The 22,530-nt window shown below is 31.9% G+C and overlaps 1 protein-coding gene across 2 annotated transcripts; it reads right to left on the bottom strand.

Moving 5' to 3' along the window:
- Positions 1-6: 6 nt before the first annotated feature.
- Positions 7-20,260, bottom strand: adam17a (ADAM metallopeptidase domain 17a). 2 transcript variants are annotated; one of them, XM_073826759.1, is made up of 20 exons: positions 19,885-20,260; positions 19,326-19,458; positions 17,852-17,985; positions 17,652-17,740; positions 17,394-17,571; positions 13,946-14,076; positions 13,699-13,785; positions 12,639-12,752; positions 11,350-11,491; positions 11,178-11,269; positions 10,947-11,099; positions 10,665-10,864; positions 9,511-9,614; positions 9,287-9,421; positions 7,336-7,460; positions 7,155-7,233; positions 6,975-7,063; positions 5,122-5,178; positions 4,845-4,884; positions 7-2,106 (listed from the first exon to the last, which is right to left on the bottom strand). In XM_073826759.1, the coding sequence occupies exons 1-20, from the start codon at positions 19,994-19,996 to the stop codon at positions 1,751-1,753; spliced, it is 2,550 nt and encodes an 849-aa protein (XP_073682860.1). In that variant the 5' UTR covers positions 19,997-20,260; the 3' UTR covers positions 7-1,750. The 2 variants fall into 2 exon arrangements, with proteins under 2 accessions (XP_073682860.1, XP_073682861.1); XM_073826760.1 differs by lacking the exon at positions 4,845-4,884.
- Positions 20,261-22,530: the final 2,270 nt, after the last annotated feature.

Genomic DNA, 22,530 nt, shown 5'->3' with positions numbered 1-22,530 from the left:
ATTGTCAATTACCACAAAAATGATTTTGATTTGTACTTCAGTTTATAAAAACGACAAAAAATGCCTAAACAGTTACAATAGACATACAGTTGAAGTCAAAACACCTGGTGGAATCTGCAAAACTAAGTTAATTATTTTACCAAAATAAGAGGGATCATACAAAATGCATGATTTTTTTTTAGTACTGACATGAATAAGATATTTAACATAAAAGATGTTTACATATAGTCCACAAGAGAAAATAATAGTTGAATTTATAAAAAATGACCCTGTGTTGTTACTTGAATGATCCACAGCTGTGTTTTTTTGTTTAGTGATAGTCCCTTGTTTGTCCTGAACAGTTAAACTGCCCGCTGTTCTTCAGAAAAATCGGGTCCCACAAATTCTTTGGGTTTTCAGCATTTTTTGTTTATTTGAACTCTTTCCAACAATGACTGTATGATTTTGAGATCCTCTGTTCACACTGAAAACAACTGAGGGACTCATCTGCAACTATTAAGGAGGTTCAAACGCTCACTGATGCTCCAGAAGAAAACACAAAGCAGTAAGATAATCAATTTAACTTATTTTGTCTTCTGGGAAACATGTAAGTATCTTTTGTTGCTTCTGAAGGCAGTACTAAATAAAATAAAAATTATATATACACTACCAGTCAAAAGTTAGGACACACTTCCCCAATTAAAGAGAATGAGGAAGTGTGTCCAAACTTTTGACTGGTAGTGTATATATTTAGGCAAAATAAGAAAAATGTACACATTTTCATTCTGTGCATAATTTTTCTATTTGGAGCATCAGTGAGTGTTTGAATCTTTTGTAATAGTTGAGGTCCCTCAGTTGTCCTCAGTGTAAAAAAGATAGATCCCAAAATCATACAGTCATTGATGGAAAGGGTTTAAATACACAAAAATGCTGAAAAAACAGAATTTGTGGGACCTGAAGGATTTTTTCTGAAGAACAGCAGGCAGTTTAGCTGTTCAGGACAAACAAGGGACTCGTGAACAACTATCGCTAAAAATTAAGTATTAAGAATCAGGTGTATGAAAACTTTTGAACAGGGTCATTTATGTAAACTATTTTTTTTATCTTGCCTTTTATGTGAAATATCTTATTCAGGTCAGTCCTAAATAAAAAAAAACATGCATTTTGCACTTTTATTTTGGTAAAATAATTAACATTTTGCAGATACTGCAAGGTGTATGTAACCTTTTAACTTCATTTGTATAAAGGGCAAATGTACACATTTAAAGAAATGGTTTACCCTAAAATGAAACTTCTGTTGTCTTTTACTCAACCTGGTGTGTTTTCAAAACTTTCTCCTGTGGAACACAAAAAGAAGAATATTTTTACTGTTTTTGTCTAAAAGAATATTGGACGCCATTAACTTTCATCTGTGGTTCCACAGAAGAAAGTCAGTCATACATGTATGATTTGAGGGCGAATAAAAGATAACATAAGTTTCATTTTTGGATAAACTATCCCTTTAAACTGCATTCAATTTCTTCCTTTAATTTTTGATATATGCAAAGTCATTCCTCTTGGCAGTTTCACACATGCTTTTAAGTAACACTCAATTTTGAATAACTAAACTTGTGCATTAAAGGAATGCTACAAAATTTCTAAGAACCAACCGAAATGTGTCAGCAGTTTGCACATCACGTACACTGACAAAACGAAGCCTGATTGCACCTCACAGCTCACGCCTCAATCATGTGACTTCCGCCAGTGTCCTCAGCACTCCGTCTCCTTACTGTCAATGCGCGCCTGTCTCGTCAGCCGTCTCTTGTCCCCGCGGGATGGCGTTGCCTGTCCGGTGAGGTCCTCGAAGGACCTGGCAGCTGTGCCGCGTTGACGGACGCCGTCCTCCTCGTCCAGGTGAGAGGAGTCTACGCTGGGGTCCTCCTCGATTGTGGCCATTCGCAGCGGATCCACTTTGGGTGCGCCTGAGAGGTTGGCAGGGCTTGGGGCGGCGAGCGTCTCCTGTGCCGGTGAGACGCCGGGGCCTGTGGGGCCCATTGAGGGCTGAGGTCGCACTCCCACTGAATGCAGATGAGGGGCCTTCACAATGCGGATGGGCGCCGACTCCAGACTGCTCATTATCTCTGCGCTCTACAGACAGAATTTGTGATGGAATAAGTAAGGGAGACTTCTCGTGGTATTCACTACATCCTGGATCAATAGGGATGGGCACGAGTGCTCGGAAGTGACAGCAATGATTGATTATGAAAGTACTGAATGAAAAGGTTTTTGGTGTCATTTTATTTTCTTCCTGTTGAAAACATTTAGACCAGTGGTTCTTACTTTCAGGCTCTACGTTGTCTAACATAACATTTAAATGCCCCCTGCTGGAAATTTTATTCAGAGATATTTGATACATGAAATTAAACAATTCATTTTGTGATTTTAAAAGATACTGCTACTGTTGTTTTTTCAGTAAATATAATTATTGATGGGAAAAATGAATGATTTAAGTTGACATCTTTTTTGTTTTAAGTATTCCAAAAATATATATAAATTTAGATATTTTAAGTCATTCTGTGACCCCCTTGGAAGTTTGCTGATGGTTATGAACCACGGATTTAAATGGAGCACAATGAAAACCAAATCTGACAACAAAAATCATTTTTTAACAAGACATCTTAAGATTGTGACTGAATTAACAGCAAAACACGATACAAAAACATCTGTTTGATGGTTTAAATGTGTAAACCAACAACTGATGCACTAAAACTTGGATACTTTTCAGTTTTTTGATTTAGCATTTTTTGCATCATTTAAAAATTTAATTATATATAGAATTATTAATTATTAATTTTAGTAAATATTTCCCCCCAGTTTTTCTTTTGTAATAACGCTCCCCTAAATGTTCCACAAAAGTGGGCAAAAAAAAAATTTATGCACAATTTATATATATATATATATTTATATATATATATATATATATATTTATATATATATATATATATATATATATATATATACACATACATACACATAATATATATATATACACATACACATTTTTTTTTTTTTTTTTTTTTTTATACAAATAAAATTTGTATATTTTTTATTATTTTTGTTTTATTTTTTAAAATTGCACTCCCCTAAATGTTCCACAAAGGTGGGCTGAAAAAAAAAGTAATATGATTTAAATAAAAAAAAATATAGCATCTTGGATCTATTACTGATCAATTTTTCAACATTTTTGATTGCACAATTATGGTTATGCAATAATATTATATCAGTAAGATTTTTTGTGTTTTTTAAGAAAGTCTTTTTTGCTCTGCCTTTCTTTTAAGCGTTCATTTGATTAAAAATACAGAAAAAAAGATATATTGTGAAATATTGCTGTTTTATATTTGAATATACTTTAAAATATAAATTTATTCCTGTGATGCAAAGCTACTGTTGTTTTTTTTAGTAAATATAATTGTTGATGGGAAAAAATAAATGATTTAGGTTAACATCTTTTTTTTTTAAGTATTCCAAAAATATATAAAATTTAGTCATTTAAAGTCATCCTGTGACCCCCTTGAAAATTTGCTGATGGTTAAGAACCACTGATTTAAATAGAGCACAGTGAAACAAAACAAAATCTGAGAAATAAAATCAAACAAATTAAGTGTTTTTAATTTTTTCTAACATGACATATTAAGATGTGTTTGAATAAACAGCTAAACACGATACAAATACATCTGTATGATGCTTAAATATGCAAACCAACTACTGATGCACCAAAACTTGGACAGTTTTTTATTATACAATTTTTGTTTTGCATCGTTTAAAAATTATAATTTGTTTATTATTATTTAAATTTAATTTGCATAATAGCACTCCCCTAAATGTTCCACAAAACTGGGCAGAATTTTTTAAAATTAAAAAATTAATAAATATATAAATAATAAATATAATATAAATACTACGGCTGTCAAATGATTAATCGTGATTAATCACATCCAATATAAGTTTGTTTTTACATGATATATGTGTGAGTACTGATTATATTAATAATGTATATATAAATACATACACGTACATGTATATATTATAATAATAGTTATATATATTTATTTATATTTAATTGTATATACATATAAACTCTTCATAGTTACATATAACATTTTGCATCAAATGTATATCAATGCAAGTGTGTGTATTTTTATATACATAATAAAGTTACACAGTACTCACACATACATTATGTAAAAACAAACTTTTATTCTGGATGTGATTAATCACGATTAATCATTTGACAGCCCTAATAAATACAAAAAGTCTGTAGCATCTATAGGCTATTTATTTGATTAGAAATACTGAAAAAATATTTTTGTGAAATATTATTGCATTTTATAATAGTATTAATATTTAATAAAATAGAAAACTGTTATTTTAAATTGTAATAATATTTCATAATTTAATTTGAATTACATCAGTTCTAGTATTCTGATTCATCTGTCAAGTACGAGTAGACAAACTGATGCCCATCCCTATGCATAAAATAAACAGCATGCTACACTTGACTTAAATGCAGCAAAATATGGATCTGGCAAATCAGTAACTGTCCATTCACATCTCTTGAAACAAATCAAATGAAGATCCAGGCATCCGTAGCATATGCAGTATCAAGAGAGTTTCAAAGCCGTGCATTTAAAACGCTCCAATGCTGATCTGCATCCAAAAACAACCAGATTCAGAAACCGGAAACACATCCTCATGAACACTGAATGCACGACACATACAGGACAAGCTGAACTAAACTCAGTCGGCCCATCGGACACGTCACAACCAGCGCGCTCCTACGTCATCACACTCAGGGGGGGCACAGAGGCCGTATGACGCTCACTCACCTGAGTTGAGAGCTCTACTACACACCTCCACCACCATCTGCTGCAGTTTCACAAGGGTCAGAGCAAACAAGCCACAAGTCATACATGTGCAGCCACGCTCGCCCACGCTAGCCCTGATAAAAGACGCCATGCTAAACAGGATGAGCAAGTTATTATGTTACTTTGGGGTGCTGGATGACTTTACTGTGTTAGTTAGTCTGTTAGTATTCTGATCTCCGAGAGCTGCGAGAGAAAAGAGCCTTGGTGGGAGTTGTAGTTTTACGACAGAAGGACTTACACTGGGGTACATCATGGTTTTGGAGTTTTCCTCATATTGCTGATCCAGTTTCTTGTCCTATTAATGAGCAAAGAGAAACAATCACTTTAATGTATTTGAAGGGATCGTTTAGCCAAAAATGACAATTCTGTCATCATTTATTCACCATAGTACTTACATAACTCCTTCTGTTGAAGTATTACCAGAAGCAAAATACCATCACATTTCAGTCTGTTCCTCACAGTGTTATTGTTAAATAAATTAATAAATAAAACTGAAATAAAATAAGATATAAATATCAGATAAAAAATGGAAAGTGAAATAAATAAAATACGTTTAAATGACTAAAATAGTAAATAAATAAAAACTAAATAGAAACATAAAAAAACTAATAATTTTATTTTTATAATAGCACTCCACTGAATTCTCCATAAAGTGGGCAGAATTTTTTTTATAAAAGAAACGTAATAAATAAAAAACTAAATATATATTTTTTTTATCTATGATCAAATTTTGATCAATTTTACAAAAATTTTCCATGCAGACTTATAGTTATACAGCATAGATAGAATTGTATAGTACTTATAATATTAAGAACAAATTGTAAAGAAAATCTAATACTATTTTAAATTACTAAAATAATTAATAATAAAAAATAGAAACATTAAAAACACTTTTTTTTTTTATAACAGCACTTCACTAAATTCTTCACAAAAGTGGGCAGAAAAAAAAGATTCAAAATGTAATGAACATAAAACTAAATATAAAAAAAAAACTGTAGCATCTAGGATCTAATTTTGGTAAATTTTCACAAATGTTTTTTTATGCACAATTATAGTTATACAGTAGAGATAAAATTATACAGTTCTGATAATAATTAGAACAATTTGCAAAGTAAATTTATTACTATAATACGTTTTTAAATTACTAAAACACTTAATAAATAAATAATAAATAAAAAGTTGAATAATAATTTTTAAATTGTCCACACAGAAAAATATAATATGTAATAGATATAAAAATAAATATAATATAAATATTAATAAAATAATATTTGTATTTTTATAATAGCACTGCACTAAATTGTCCACAAAAGTGGGCAGAAAAAAAGGTATAAAAAAGTAACCAATATAAAAAAAATTAAATTGTATCAGTAAATCCAGGATGACAAATTTTACAACAAATGTAATACAAAATAATAGTTATACAGTATAGATATTATTATACAGTATTGATAATAATTAAAACAAATGTAATAAATTATACTAATAAATAAATAAAAGAATAAATACATAAACGAATAACAATGTTTCATAAAATTATAAAAATTAGTTCATGTCAGAATTAGCAAAACTTAAATTTAAATGAAAAAGTATAAAATAAAAGCTAATTTAAAATATTAATAAATACTATAACTGTATACAAATAGAATTAAAATAATGGTTAAAATATAAATATCTAAAAAAGTATATTATAAATAAAAAGTCTAATTAAAGACATATTAAAATAACAAACTGACATTTAAATACAAAAAGCAAATTCAACCCTAACCCATATTAATAAATATGATAATAATGTATAAATAATGCTAAAATACAAATTCCTCAAACAAAGCTAAAGCTATGGCTTTAAAAGACTTAAAAGTAATATAGCATACAAGTTGTATGGAACACTTTTATAAGCTTTTAGAGAGCTTTTTAGAGCTTGACAGTCAAAATTCAAACAGCAGCTTGTGCTTTCTACCAAACAAGTTGCACGGATAAAAGTCAAAGAGGTTTGGAAGTACATGAGGGTGAATTAATTATGACAAGTTGGACTGTCCTATTAAGAAAAAACAATTCAGGAAAGCACATTGACTGTAAAATAAGTCTCACCACACAGTGCACCAGTATGCTTAGGGGAATCCAGAAGAGGAGAGAGAAGACCACCACTGATCCAACTATGTTGTCAGCCAAGAACTTCCCTGCACATTGACAGAAATAACTCACCATTGGCATAACAAACATAAACATACAGAAAAAGTCATAGCTAAAGTCACTCTTATAATCTCCTACCAAATGTGTTGATGTCTAGCTTGTCTATAAAGTCCCATAAACGTTCGATGACATCTTGGACGTGCTTCATGCATTTACCCTGGAATGAACAACAGCACAGCATTTATCACCCAGTGAATAGAAAACACTATTTAGTCTGATAAATGATCATTGTCAAAACATAGACAAGCAGTGTACTCACAGCCCCATCACAGAAGCCGACGGTACAGGGTTTGCCCTTGCGCAGGTAAAGAGGTGACCCTTCAAAGACAAAGGGAGCGCAAGGCCCATTACTTCTACAGCACACTTTACACGAGTCCTCAGTCTCTGAAAAACATCACAGCAAATGGACAGAGTCAGCACTTTTGGATTCATAATTACAGGTAAAACAGAGAACATGATTATTAGTATGTGTATTGGTAGTGGTTTTAGCATACATCAACCATCCCAATTAATGAGCCAATAATGAGTTTAAAAATATTAAGCAGCACAACTGTTTTTAGAACTGATAATAACAAGAAATAAAAATATACCTAAGCAGTAAATCAGCATATTTTAATGATTGCTGAAGTATCATGTGACACTGAAGACTGGAGTAACAGTTGCTAAAAATTCGGAATACATTACATTTTAAAATAGTATAATCAAATAGAAAACCGTATAAACACATTTTTCACAGTATTTTTGAAAAAATAAATGTAGCCCTGGTGAATAACATTTCAAAATCACAAAAAAGGGTTTAATTTTGTTAAATAATTAATTAAATAATCTATTTTATGACCTGATTTTTTTTTTTTGCGTAATAAATATAAAAATAAATATAATAAAAATATATAAAACATTTGTAGGATTTTGATTAATTTTACAAAATTGTTCATGCACAATTATAGTTATACAGTACAGATAGATTTATACAGTATAGAAAATAATTAGAACAAATAGCAGAAAATCTATTACTATAAAACTGTTTTTAAATTTCTAAAATACTTAATAATTAAATTAATAATAACTAAATAGAAACAAAAACTGATAAAATGACAAAACCATAACATAACAAAATTATAAAAACTTAAAGTAGTTTATATCAGAATTACCAAAACTTAAATAAAAAAAAAAGTATAAAAATAACAGCTAATTTAAAATATTAATAAATACCTTATTTAAAGAAAAAAATATATATATAATATATATTTGTGTGTGGTAATAAAAATAGACTTAAGCGAACAATAGCCTTTAAAATTGCTTAAAATACATATAGAATAAAAAAGAGACTAATGTACATTATGCATTTAACAAATGCCTGCAGAGAGGGCCATCAGCCTGACGATTGTTTTTATGCTATACTGTGCAAGCTTTTATTTTGAAATCACGATGAACCACTTGCATATTGAGATATTGACATATTCTCCCATGAATGAATGAAATGGCGAACAGATGAATGTTTCCAGATGAATGTTATAATATGCAGAGATGGAGCTGGAGACACTCCACACATGTAAATGAAAACTGTTTGTGTGGAGCAGCATTTACTGTAGAAGGGGTCACTCTAAGACACACATACAAAACCTACATGCATGTACGCAATTAAAGCGCATATATTAAACCTGCATTGCATAAATTTATTCAATTGAATCTTAGCGTTTGTAAATTCACAATAGCTTTATGCTTATAATTTTCTTAATTCACTCTAAAGGAAGATTTCGATGTTGAAGACAAAAATGAGTGTTTTTCAACATACCCTAACTGTATTGACCAGGATTACACAGACTGCTCATGCGCATTGCAGAGACGAGACAAGACGAGCATTTGAGGTTAAAAAGTATATAAATTGTCAATTTTTTTTAGAAAATAAAAGATCATTTCTCTAGATAAGACACTTCTTTCTCAGCTGGGATCATTTGAAGCTGCGTTTAAACTGCATTTTGGAAGTTCAAACTCGGGGGCACCACACATATCCATTATATGGAGAGAAATCCTGAAATGTTATCCTTCAAAAAACTTAGTTTCTTTACAACTGAAGAAAGAAAGACACAAACATGAAAATTGAAGAAAACTAGTCTGCCATACGTAGAAACTGTGTTATATTAGGTATAAACACATCTACTGGTTGGGCACTAATATGAACACAGGGAAGGATCTGTTAAGACATTTACCATTGCAGGCACAGGACTCAAGACTATGCAGAGCCTCGCAGAAAGGCATGCACTCGCCTTTCTGACATCGGCCCTTGTCCACACACTCTGTGTTATCAGCCAGGTTACCAGGGGTGGGGCATTCACTGCTGTTGCCTAGGTATACAGAACAGTAAAAAGTTAACAAACCATTTATAATTGATCCAGACAACTGCTACTTTGACAATGGAGAGGTTTGGGCTCACCTGTGCACTTTGACATGCCCTTGCATGTGGCGGTGATGGTCTCCTGACAGGTCTTCTCTGCACTTTCAAACCTACAGTTCTTGCAGCAAGGGCTGTTTCTGTCACTAAGGGTCACAGACAACAATATCAGCCACTACAATGCCTTTAAGAGAACCACACTTCTTAACACTTTAAACCACTTGCTGTCATCAGTCAGGTTATCTGCATAAAGAAAATCTGAATAAATCAATATACAGTAAAAGTCAAAAGTTTACATACACCATCTGCAAAATGTTAATTATTTTACCAAAATAATCATACAATCATACAAAATGCATGTTATTTTTATTTACTACTGACCTGAATGAGATATTTTATGTAAAAGATATTTACATATAGTCCACAAGAGAAAATAATAGTTGATTTTTTAAAAATGACCCCATTCAGAAGTTTACATACACTTGATTCTTAATACAGTGTTATTACCTCAATGATCCACAGCTGTTTTTTTTTGTGATAGTTGTTCATGAGTCCCTTGCTTGCCCTAAACAGTTAAATATAAAACTAAAAGTATATATAAAAAGCTTATTTAAAATATTAATAAATACTACAACCATATTTCAAGAAAAAAAGTATATAAAAGCAGCCTTGGTAAATGTAAAACTAACCTTTCAAAATCACAAAAAGAGGTTAAATGTTGTTAAACAATTAACTTAAAAAATCTATATTATGAACTGCATTTTTAACAATTATTTTGGTAATTGAGTAATCAGTCAATTATTCTGACAATTAATCAAGTAATCGGATAATTATTTATTTCCAACAATGACTGTATGATTTTGAGATCCATCTTTTCACACTGAGGACAACTGAGGGACTCATACTCAACTATTACAGAAGGTCCAAACACTCACTGAGGCTTCAGAAGGAAAAACGATGCATTAAGAGCCAGGGGTGTAAACTTTTGAACAGGATGAAGATGTGTACATTTTTCTTATTTTGCCTAAATATAATATTTTTTTTCATCGAGTACTGCCCTTCAGAAGCTACAGAAGATACTTACAAGTTTTCTAGAAGACAAAATATCTTATAAAAAATACCATGCATTTTGTAAGTAAAAACCCATCTTATTTTGGTCAAATAAAAACAACTTTTGACCTATTACTGTTATTTACCTGCATAGTGCCTGCTTCCTGAATTTGCACTTAGCTGTGCAGCAGGGGTCATCATTGAGATGAAGGAGTCCAGGGTCACAGTCTTCATCCTCCTCCACACGGGAGTTCCCACAAAGCTTACTGCTCCTCTCCTTAAAGCATTGATGAGCCTTGACCTTTAATGTCTTACTGACTGAGAACTTGCTACAGCTGGAAAAGCGCTGTGGGAAAAAATAAAACAGACGAGTATGTAAAGTAACTACATGTAAAGGGTCAAAAAAATCAGTACAGGATGGAAAATACCTTGTTGTTGGCATGATCTCCACTGACTGCAATAGGGTACATGACATATTTGCCACCCTGGTCGTCGCTGGGTGCACAGACAGCTATATTGTCTGGATCGTGTTCTGCTCCAAAGTTGTGGCCAAGCTCGTGAGTTGTTACAAGATCTGCTTCCTGGAGAGACACAACATCAGAGTGCTGCCTGGTACAAAAATATCTGGCATTTAGGATGCAAGTGATTTTAAAGCAAACCTTAGTCAGAATAGTTTTCCCATAATTCATGGTGCTTGTCAAGCCTGTGTTTAGGTAGCTGGGTTTCCTGACAGATTGTGATGGATAGTAAGCTGGAAGACAAAGTGAATGCACAAAGTCAAGCACTTTTGACAAGTGGAATTCCATTGATCACAGTTAAAGAGATCCTTACGTTTAGGGCAGAGTCCACCCAGTCCCTGTTTGGACGGAGCCACATATGCCAGACCTAGGGTGCCATCATCAAAGTCCTGATAGGTGAAGAGATGCGCAAGGCAAACTGCAGAGGCGTTGTCTGCGATGTCGTAACTGAATTGCTATAGAGATGTGAGATAAAGATGAGAAAGTGAGGGTCTACAAAAAAATGATAAATCTGACTATTAAAAAAGGCAACAAAAACATTTTTGAAGCTAAATTATAGCTGACAATTTTCAGTGTTGGTTTATTGAGTGCATAGCTTATTCACATTTTAGTACAAATTTGTTGATTTGTTGATTTATTATTGACAAATTTACTGCATTCTTGCCTGCTTTTCTTCAGAAAAATCCTTCAGGTCCCACAAATTCAGCATTTTCCAGCAATGACTGTATAATTTTGAGATCCATCGTTTTACACTGAGGACAACTGAGGGACTCATATGCAACTATTACAGAAGGTTCAAACGCTCACTAATGCTTCAGAAGGAATAATGATGCATTAAGAGCCAGGAGAGTGAAAACTTTTTGAAAGATCAGGGTAAATTAACTTATTTTGTCTTCTGGAGAACATAAGTATCTTATGTAGCTTCTGAAAGGCAGTGCTAAATTGAGAAAATATGATATTTAGGCAAAATACACATCCTCATTCTTTTCAAAAGATTCCACCCCCCGGCTATTGATGCATTGGTTTTTTTTTCTGAAACATCAGTGAGCGTTTAACCTTTCTATAATAGTCGCATATGAGTCCCACAGTTGTCCTAAGTGTGAAAAAATGGATCTCAAAATAATACCGTCATTGTTGGAAAGGGTTCAAATACACAAAAATGCTGAATTTGTGGGATCTGAAGGATTTTTCTGAAGAACAGCGGGCAGTTTACCTGTTCAGGAAAAACACAGCTGAGGATAATTCAGGTAACAACACAGAATTAAGATGTAAACTTTTGAACAGGGTAATTTTTATAAATTCAACTAATATTTTCTCTTGTGGACTATATGTAAACATTTTTAGTATGTGAAATATCTTCTTCAGGTCAGTACCGAATAAAAAAATAACATGCGTTTTGTATGATCCCTCTTATTTTGGTAAAATAATTAACATTTTGCAGATTCTTCAACTGTATTTTAGACACAGTCTGGAGCCAATGACATCTGATTCATGACATCGTGAATACAAAGCACATAAACTTTACTTTTCTGGACTGCTGTTGTGGATTTATCATAACATTTTAACCTGTGTACACTATACTTCTAAATACATGGCACTTACTTCCAGGAGCTTCTTCACATCCCACACACCATCCTTCCTTTTTAATGGGCTGCCCTCCATGTTGTAGTGATTCTCTCCAAGGGCAACTTTTGTGGGCTCCTTGTTTATGATTATCTGTGGGCATATTTACAGTTTAGAAGGCAAGATGACAACACTCACAGATCAAAAACATGGACCCACTAAATACAGAGATAAGCTGCTGAAAAAACGCTTTTAAATTCCTTTTAAAAAGGCAAAACATTGAGCACTTGAACACCGTAACAAGATGGAAAAAGCGTCGTTTAGAAAGCCCAACACTGAGTTACACCTGGAGTTTGCTACAAGCCATGTGACAAAATAAGGGAACTTCTGTGGTCTGTTGAAACTAACATTAAGCTCTTTGTATTAGAGTTGAGTCAGCTGCTATGATCTGTTTGACTTCAGAGTCATCAGTTCTACCAGTGAGTGAAAAAGTGAAAAAAGCAGGGTTGTTTTGGGATGAGCTTTTAGACTTTCTTGTGTGGAACACCAAATGAGGTGTTTTAAATCATTCTAGTTGTACTTTCCCATGCAGTTACAATGAATAGATAATGGAGCTTACAAGCTTTGAGAAGGATGCAAAGCATCATAAAAGTGGTTCATATGACTTGTGTGCTGTATTGCAACTCGTCTGAAGCCATACTGTATGAGAGCTTTGTGTGAAGAACAGAAGCCATATGATTACAAAGTTGTTTTAATTCAAGGCATTATTCACTAATAACCTTCAACTTAGTGAGTTAACCAGAAACGCTCATTATCAGTTAATGAGTTTTAATCAAGAACTGTATCACTGATTTTTCAATGAATAATTCATTCAAAAGACTATCTCACACAAATCGGACATTATTTCTTCTTTCACAAACAATCTATTGATACTTTGAAAGGATGATATACTACAAAGTCATTTAGAACAGTTTTATTATATTTTTGTATTGCCCTAGCACCTTTTTTCATCTTAGGAAAATAAAACTCAACTACAAGTACGAAAAGAATGAGAATTGAGAATGAATATCCTTCCATGATTAAGAGATATTAAGGTCACCTGTTGGATTTGCACACCGTAGCCTTTAAAATCCTCATCCCAGGATGTGTTTCTGTATATATCATCCACTCTGTCGATCAGCTCAATCTGAAAAACACAAAACACACTAATTCAATGCATTTTATTGTGATTTTATGGTGTTTATAGGGACCTTACCCTTAGTGCAACAACTTCCTCTATTGTACAACCACAATGACATCTTTCCTTTCCAGTTAAATTTAGTGTGTAATTTAGTTGCATTGCTCACCAAGTAGTTGAGGGTGGTGCTCTCCTCTCCACGGCCCATGTGTTTGTAGAAGCGATGATCTGCTACTAAAAGCAGCGGGCAGGTGTTTTTCTTGTGGTCATGTGTAGATCTTCTCTCTATGTTGTGAGGCTCTGCATTCAAGAAATGAAAGCAACTAAGCATGCTTCACAATACAATTTATTTAAATTAATAAAATGAAACAATTTAAAGCAAAACAATGGGGAACTTCCACAATTGTGATAATGGAGGACAAAAAAATGAAGAAATTACTGAATTGAATTATTATGCTTTGTCTCCAGACTATGTTCAGTTCTCATAGCAGGAGGTCACAGCTGGGTGACTACATGCTTGAATGGGTGGCCTTTGTCAGACTGGTGTATAACTCCTACACACACTCATGCAGTAATCATCTCGCTCAACATGAGCATGTGATAAAAGCTGAATTTCTATTGTGTGTTTAGATTGCTATCGTAATTAAATGTGTTTGTCTCAAAATGGCTGAAAAACAAAACGACCTTTAAATGTTTAACAACATTTGACAATCACTTGTTCAAAAGTTTAATGTTGGCTATTTTTTATGGTTTTAGAAGAAAGTCTCTTATGTACAGTGATAGAGTAAAACATATTTGTGTGATACAAAGCTGAATTTTTAGCAGGCATTACTCCAGTCATCAGTGTCACATGCACCTTCAGAAATGATTTTAATATGCTGGTTTTGTGCTCAAGAAAAATTTTTCATTATTATCAATGTTGAAAACAGTTGGGCTGCTTAGTTTTTTCGTGGAAACTGTGATATTGCTTTTTCAGAAATCAATAGAAAGTTCAAATAAAAAAATATAAATTGAATTTTTTGTATTCGTGTAAAAGTTTTACAATTTATTTTTATATTTAATCATTATTTAATGCTCCTTGCTGACTAAAAGTATTTATTTCTTTAAAAAAAAACTACTAACCCTAAACTTTTGACTGTAATACAGTTAAATAATGTATTTATGTATTTAATGTACAGTGCTAGAATTTTTATAAGGATTTAGACAGAGTGCATCGCTTTTCAAACTAGACTCCAACATAAGTTTATTTGGTGGTTTAAAAAATAAAATAATTATATATAACTGCAGAGAACTTCCTGTTCCTCATATTTACAGTTAAAATGGTCAATCACCTGAAAAGGTTTCAGAACCTCATAAAAAAGGAAACAGAGTTAATTTTGATAACTTGTCTGATGTCCAGTCTCCAATACTAAGTGATCTAAAGTGACCTCTGTGGTATCCTGTCATTAGGGGTGTGCATCTACGATAATATCGTAATTGTTGTTTAAAAGATATGTGATTTGACATTATCAAGCAAGCATAATGCAAAAAAAACAAACAATAACACACCCAGAGTGTGTTGCATACACTATGAAATATAGGTTAGACTACATTTACAATTCCTCAAATTCAAGATAAAGGGGCAAATATGGCCCCGTAAACAACAGATTTTTTCCCCCAAATCAGTCCGATTGCAAATGTGATATTGATTTTATAAAACAGTCTAATAACAAGAAGTTAATACAGTCGTAAGCAGCGATCACCAGGGTTCAAACGCTTTAAGGCATTTACCATAGAAATATTATGTTTTGTAACATTTATGACTGTTATAGTGCCAGCTGTGGTTCGACCAGGTTTTGTGAAGTTTTGAGTTTTCCTTTAGGCTTTATAGGATTTTGGGTAAATTTGGACAAACCCCTTTTCTAAACGATACTGTTATAGCTTCCCAAAGGGTAAATTATTATTTTTTTTTTTTGATAATTATTGACCTTAGAGAGTCCAGAGAATTGTACTGGAGCATTATTTTCCAGATTGAGCTAAAATCCTAGGACTAGTTCGCAAAAGTAGTTTTTTTTTTTTTTTTTACATTTTCTCAATCCTTTAACAAACAATTTGATTGACAGCAATGGTTCAATAGGCAAAGTTGTCCAGAATAAGAAGTTCTATCATATGATACGAATATCACGTTTATGTGCAAAAAAACACGAAATGCACATTAATGCGATATCGCCCCTCCAGTGGCTGATGTTTTTTTTTTTATTTCTCTTAGATCTTTGGGAACATGAGTCAAACAGGTCCACCGAGTGTCCTATCTCTCGGCCTCTGTTAACCATGTCTAATAGGTGCTCAAACTCAATCGGCCAATGACGGCCATGCTTTTTTTAAAATATGCGAATGTCCTTATAGACACTTGTGGCACTTTTGAACCAAGAATGCACTAAGTAATTATCATATTGATAAGACAAATGATTGCATAGGTATGGCCATTTTATGTTTTTTCCCTTTTACAGCACCACCAAGTGACCAAGTGCGATCTCAGATTGAGCTATTACAAAAGTCTTCTGAGTTTGGCGAATATATCTCATTCTGTTCAGGAGTTATACGCATTTTACTAAAAGTAGCCTTGCCCCTCTCAGATGTTTTGGGGTTCCTTTGCGACAGTGAGTTGAAAGTTCAACTTTGTTTCGATAATTATTCACGCTCTCCAGAGAATCTTTCTACAATGGTTTGGTCCCGATCAGGCGAAAAACCTAGGACTAGTTTGCAAAAGTATTTTTGCAAAATATCCAAAACCTAAACAACATAAGACACTTGTCTGCGACTGACGGTTTGGGAGTTATAAGCAATTATGTACTTTTGATCCCTGTAGCGCCTGTCTTGCCGTTTGAGCAAGGCTTGGCCACTTTGTTGGTGATGTAAGTACTACCATACCTCCAAGTTTCAAGTCTCTACGACTTACAGTTTGGTCTACATGAGCAGTTTTATATGGAGATTGCTGACCCATGACTGTTCTAACAATTACAATAGTGTTTCAGCCCTAAGCAATTGAACCCCTAAATATGAATAAACTTACATTTTAGACACAATTTCCTATTTCTGCTTTATTTTGTCAACAAAAATAGTGTCACACAAAGCCACAGCAGAACTGTTTTGCTTCTCTGAGCATCACACAATGTTGTTTCGTTATTGAATCAATCAACCATTGAATCAAGAATGATTCAATGACTCACTCATGCAGTTATTTGATGCCACTGCTACTCAGGTTTATATTTAAAGTATTTTTTTTAATTGCTAATTGCTACTTCAGATGCAGATTGTGCCACCTCTGCTCTACAAAACAAATTTAATTTGATCAGTAACAGCCCTATAATGTCTTACTATTTAAATTTATTGATTACATTTCAGAATTTGACACAAAAGATGATGCATACATTTAATTAAGATAGGAAAAAATAGCCTTATAAAGGTTAAAGTGGCCATAAAACATAACAAATATCAACTTCATCTTATTGGAAAAGCTCATTTCTGTTCAAAATATTGTCTAATTATCTTTATCGACAAAATTACAGAAACTACCGAGATAATATTTTATGTCATTATCGCACACCTCTACTTGCCAAACATATGTAAATACACACCCTCTTTATGTTCCTTCTGTCCCGCTGCTCTTGCCTCTTCTGGCAGGAGCTCCTGGGCATCAGCCTTCACATATCCACACACTTTGGGTGAAGACAGTCGACTAATGTTTTTAATGTCGTCTGAACGGTACACCAGCAAACGGCCATCAGGGGGCGACTCTGTAAACCGCCACAAGGGCTAAACGAAGACAACAAAAAATTCAGTAAAAACGCGCAATATCAAATGCTTTCAATATTAAGTATTTGCGAACAAATTACCTCTACATTATATTCAGCCTCTTCAGTAAGAATGTGGGCTGAAAACTCCTCCCCGTCTATGTGTGCCTGCACACGCGAGTGCTCCTCTCCTGTTGAGATAGCAAACAACAATACGTCAATGTATGATAATGAATCACTGATGGAAAAACAAGATAATTCAGTTCTCATGCCAAGGGTGATATCTTAATTACACGTCTTACCCACTACATGTCCTTTATAGTAATTCTGTAATTGAATGTCATATTGGTCCTCTTTTCCATTCTCGTCTAAGAATACAGCCTTGAAGTTTTCAGTGAAAAGTTCTGTGTTGGTTGTCAAGTACAGATTGAAGTGCCTTTGAAAAGAGAGGTAATAAATGTGTTTTTAGTTCAGTGAAACTGCAAAGAAAGAACGAGGCTGATCTCTTCAGGTCATAGAAGAATAACAAAAACACTCTAACACTAAAAAAAATTTCTTAAAAGAAAAAAAAGTTATGAAGATTGATATAAAGGTAAATTAAATAATAGAATAAAGAAAATAAAACATAACAAATACAATATCACTGACAAATAAAAAAATGATACAAAATCTAATTATTATTATTATTTTCAGAATCCAGGGTGGTCAAACTGAAAATATGAATCAATATAAAACAGTAATAAATGATTTTTATATATAAAAAAACAAAATGATCAAACAGAACAAAAAAAAAAAATAAAATACATCCTGCATTAAAAATTAAATAAAAATATATGGTAAAAATAAGTGCATAATGTAATTATTATTATTTTTAGAAACCAGGGGTGGTCAGAGATGAATAACACAAAAACAAACAAACAAATAAATGAAACAGAATAAAAATAAGTAATGGACTATATTACATTTTATTTTTAAAAATTAAATATATCAAATAAGATTTTATAGAACAGAATAAAAATAAATAATAAATAAAACTAATAAAAATACACACTACATTAAAAAAATACAAATATATGGTAAAAATATAAATACATAATATATTTTATAGAATAAAATAAATATAAATAATAAATACAAATACATGCTGCATAAAAAAAAGAAATATATATGCATCCATTATTATTATTTTAGAAACTAGGGGTGGTCCGAGATGGAAAACACAAACAAAATAAATAAAATATGTAATAGATTGTAAATTATATTACATTATAATTGTATATATAAAATAACATTTTATACAGAACAGGATAAAAATAATTAATAAAAATACATGCTACATTAATAAAATAAATACAAATATATATGGTAAAAAATATAAATACATAATACAATTATTATTATTTTTAGAACCCGGGGCGGTCAGAAATTAATAACACACGTAAAAATAAATAAAAATCAATCAATAATTAATTATATTATATTTTTATATAAACCTACATAAAATACAAATAAATACATCATATTTAAAATACAAATAAATAAATAAAAAATAGTCAGGGATGACAAAGATGAATAACACAAACAAGAAGAAAAACAACAAATAAACTATTTATAATAAAATAAATAATTTACTCATTATACATCATTTAAATATTAAAAAGTGTCATGAACATCACCCGATCTGCCTTTTGCAGTTTTGGTGACTTAAAGTCCCCTTATTTAGTGCTTTTCACTGTATAATAGTAAGAGAATGCTGTGTTGATCTGTAATCTTTACCTCTGGAGTGCTGTGAAGCTGACCAGCCGCTCCACATGTGATCGGGGATCAACATCCCTCTTCCTGACCGAGTGAAGCTGGAGTCCTGATGCAGGTACAACATCATAATCCGACAGTATGGAGCTGAGTGTATCTGGATAATAAGTAATGCATACATATGTCATTACACATTCAGCTTTTAAACTGTTCAACTTCCAACAACATCTAAAACATCAAATATTATTAGATATAACAATTACATACACTACATACTATTGTTTAACCATACAGTGCCCCAAACACAGTTTCCACAGCAAGATATGCATATGTAAATGTATTTTCCATTCAAACTGCAATTCAATTGCAAATGCGGCAGTAGCTTCCATGTTGGAGGAAATGAACTAACATGAGCATTCATGACTGAATCAAAACAGGAAAAGGAAGCAAGACTGAACTCACAATTCCAGACAATCCCTAAATATCCCCATACATTTAGTCATATTTAACGTTAGTTTAATATTCCATTTGGTTGTTGAACCCATTTGAATGGCGTTCTCAGAGTAACGTTAGAGCAACTTACCAAACTCTTGTACCTCTTCCTGATTTATCAGGTCCTCAACAAATACTGGTTTCACCGCACAATGGATAGAAAGTGGAGCTAACAGCAGTAAATAAAATATCAAAGACTCCATACTGGCGATGAAGCATCACTTTACTGTCAAAGCACCATGTCTGGATGTGAAGTCCGCAGCTGTCAACATCTAACGTTACTGTCCGTTATTTATCAACATTCACGACCACCTTCTGTTCGCGTATTAAACGCGACTATGGCAGAGGGCTTTAAATATCAAAATTGACAGGATAGGATCCCGGTGAAGCTCAATGTCCATAAATACGACAAGAAAACCCGCGAACCGCCAAAGTCTTCAGCTAGTCTCACACAGGTTCCTCCACATTAGCGCTGGATTCTGCTGCGATAACAATCTGAGGTGGAATTCCACCGACTCTACTTCCGGAGAACGATTTCATTCCCCGGAAGAGGGAACTTTTATTTTGTATTTTTTTGAATGACCATGATAAACCAAATCTCATACGTGCAAATAAATAAATAAATAAATAAATAGTTTATCTTTTGGTAACTCCCGCGTTATTTAGATTGTTAATGTTTCGTAAAAAAAGTCCCTTCTTCTCACCAAACCTGAATTTATTATTTCAAAGTACCGCAAAAACAGTAACATTTTGAAATATTTTTTATTATTTAGAATAACTGTTTTCTGTTGAATATATTTAAAATTTTAATTTATTCCTTTTAAAGCTGAATTTTTAGCATGATCCTTCAGAAATTATTCTAGTATTCTGATTTGCTGCGGAAAAAAAACCCATTTTCCTTTATTATTATTATTATGTAGAAAACAGCTGAGTAGATTTTTTAGGTTTCTTTGATAAATAGAAAGTTTGGATCAATTTAGAGCATACTTGCTAAATAAAAGTATTAATTTCTATCATTTATTTGAATGATATAGTGTATAATCTTACAAAAGGTCACATTACACTGGAGAATAATGATCAAGGAGTTTAACTTTAGCTATAGGCAAAAGTGAATAATTAAAAAAAGACTATGAAACCAATGTAAAACATTTAAAAACTAAATTAAAAAAGTACAAAAATAAATAATAATAATAACAATAATAATAAAAAGGAAAGAAATCCAAAAAAAAAACTAAGTTCCCCTCCAAAAAATAAAATAAAATCGAAAAGCAAACATTGAAAAATAATTTAAAAATTTGAAAAACGTTTAAAACCATTAAAATAGAAAAAGAATACAAAAGAAAGAATAAATAAAATTGAAAAAAAATTAAAGTTGAATGTTGAAACAAATTAAAAAAATGATTTTTACAAAAAAAAAAAACAGAGTAGATTTTTTTCAGGTTTCTCTGATGAATAGAAAGGTAAGTTCTGATCAATTAAAGCATTCTTGCTAAATAAAAGTATTAATTTCTATCATTTCTTTTTAATGATAGTGTATAATGTTACAAAAGCTGTTTTATTTCACATAAATGCTGATCTTTGAATCTTTATATTCATTAAATAATCCTGAAAAATGTACAGTAAAAATTTACTATTTTAAATATTAAATATTTGGAGCAGCAAATCAGAATATTAGAATGATTTCTGAAGGATGATGTGCCTGAAGAATGATGCTAAAAAATCAGCTTTGAAATCACAGGAATAAATTACATTTGAAAATATTTTCAAATAGAAAACAGTTATTTTAAATAGTAAAAATATTTTACTGTTTTGCTGTAATTTGGATCAAATACAGGCTTGGTGAGCAAAAGAGACTTCTTTACAAAACCGAATATAGAATTTACCTAAAAATAACGTTATTCACAGAATTATCATTAACATAAGCTATTTCAATATTTATTGTAGTAAAAACAAATGATTAATTTAAAAATTGAATGCAAAATTATCTAACTGTATACAACATTTACAATACATATTAATCTGTGAGAACAGAGTAGGCATGCAGTTCAATTTTAGTTTATAAATATAAACCATTTTGAACCAAAATGATCAGTTTAATTGTGAAATTAAATGTGAAATTATTTAACTTAGCTATATTTGGCAAACATTATTTTATTTGTTTTAACACATCATGAAATTACATAATACAACATTTTTGAATCCATGTTTTAATGATATTTTTCAACAGTGGCCTAGTAAAGTTTCCTTGACATTTGAACCAAAATGCAGACATAACAAAAAAAAAGAAAAAAAAAAAGAAAAAGAAGTAGAACATGAGTACATTGCAATATCACAGTGTTAGTGGCAAAAACAAAGTATGTGTTGTATTTTTGTAATTGTATTTCTATTTTTTCTCCTCAAGACTTCACATACATGCAACTTTACATAAAACTGTACAAGTGGAATTTGGTTTCGAATCACTGAGAACAAAACATTTTCTGTACGACGTATCAAAAACAAATACATGACACATAAAAAGGCCATCTAAGGAAAAGGCAAAACCAGTTTTAAAAGCAATGGCAAAGAGCACTGCCAAGGTCCCTAAAAATCCAAAAGGGTGCTTAAACATGTAGTAAAATAAGAGCTAATATTTGGAATAGGCAAATGTCAAGAGTGAAAGACAGACATCAATACAAACAGACCACTGTTGAGAAAAAGACAAAACAAGACATGCTTTCCAAACTCTTGCTCGAACTCC

The sequence above is a fragment of the Garra rufa genome, chromosome 21 (genome assembly GCF_049309525.1).
Source record: "Garra rufa chromosome 21, GarRuf1.0, whole genome shotgun sequence".
In the NCBI taxonomy this organism is placed as follows: Eukaryota; Metazoa; Chordata; class Actinopteri; order Cypriniformes; family Cyprinidae; genus Garra; species Garra rufa.
The sequence above is the reverse complement of the archived record's forward strand: the minus strand, read 5'-3'. Positions and strand labels throughout refer to the sequence as shown.

Bases quoted from the DNA above. Each gene is read 5' to 3' on its own strand.
- adam17a (XM_073826759.1), bottom strand. From the start codon at position 19,996: ATGGAGTCTTTGATATTTTATTTACTGCTGTTAGCTCCACTTTCTATC. The intron at 7,234-7,335 runs GTGAGTACACTG...TGTTCATTCCAG, and splicing joins TCGGCTTCTGTGATGGGGCT to GGTAAATGCATGAAGCACGT. The intron at 2,107-4,844 runs GTGAGTGAGCGT...TTCTGTCTGTAG, and splicing joins TAGTAGAGCTCTCAACTCAG to AGCGCAGAGATAATGAGCAG.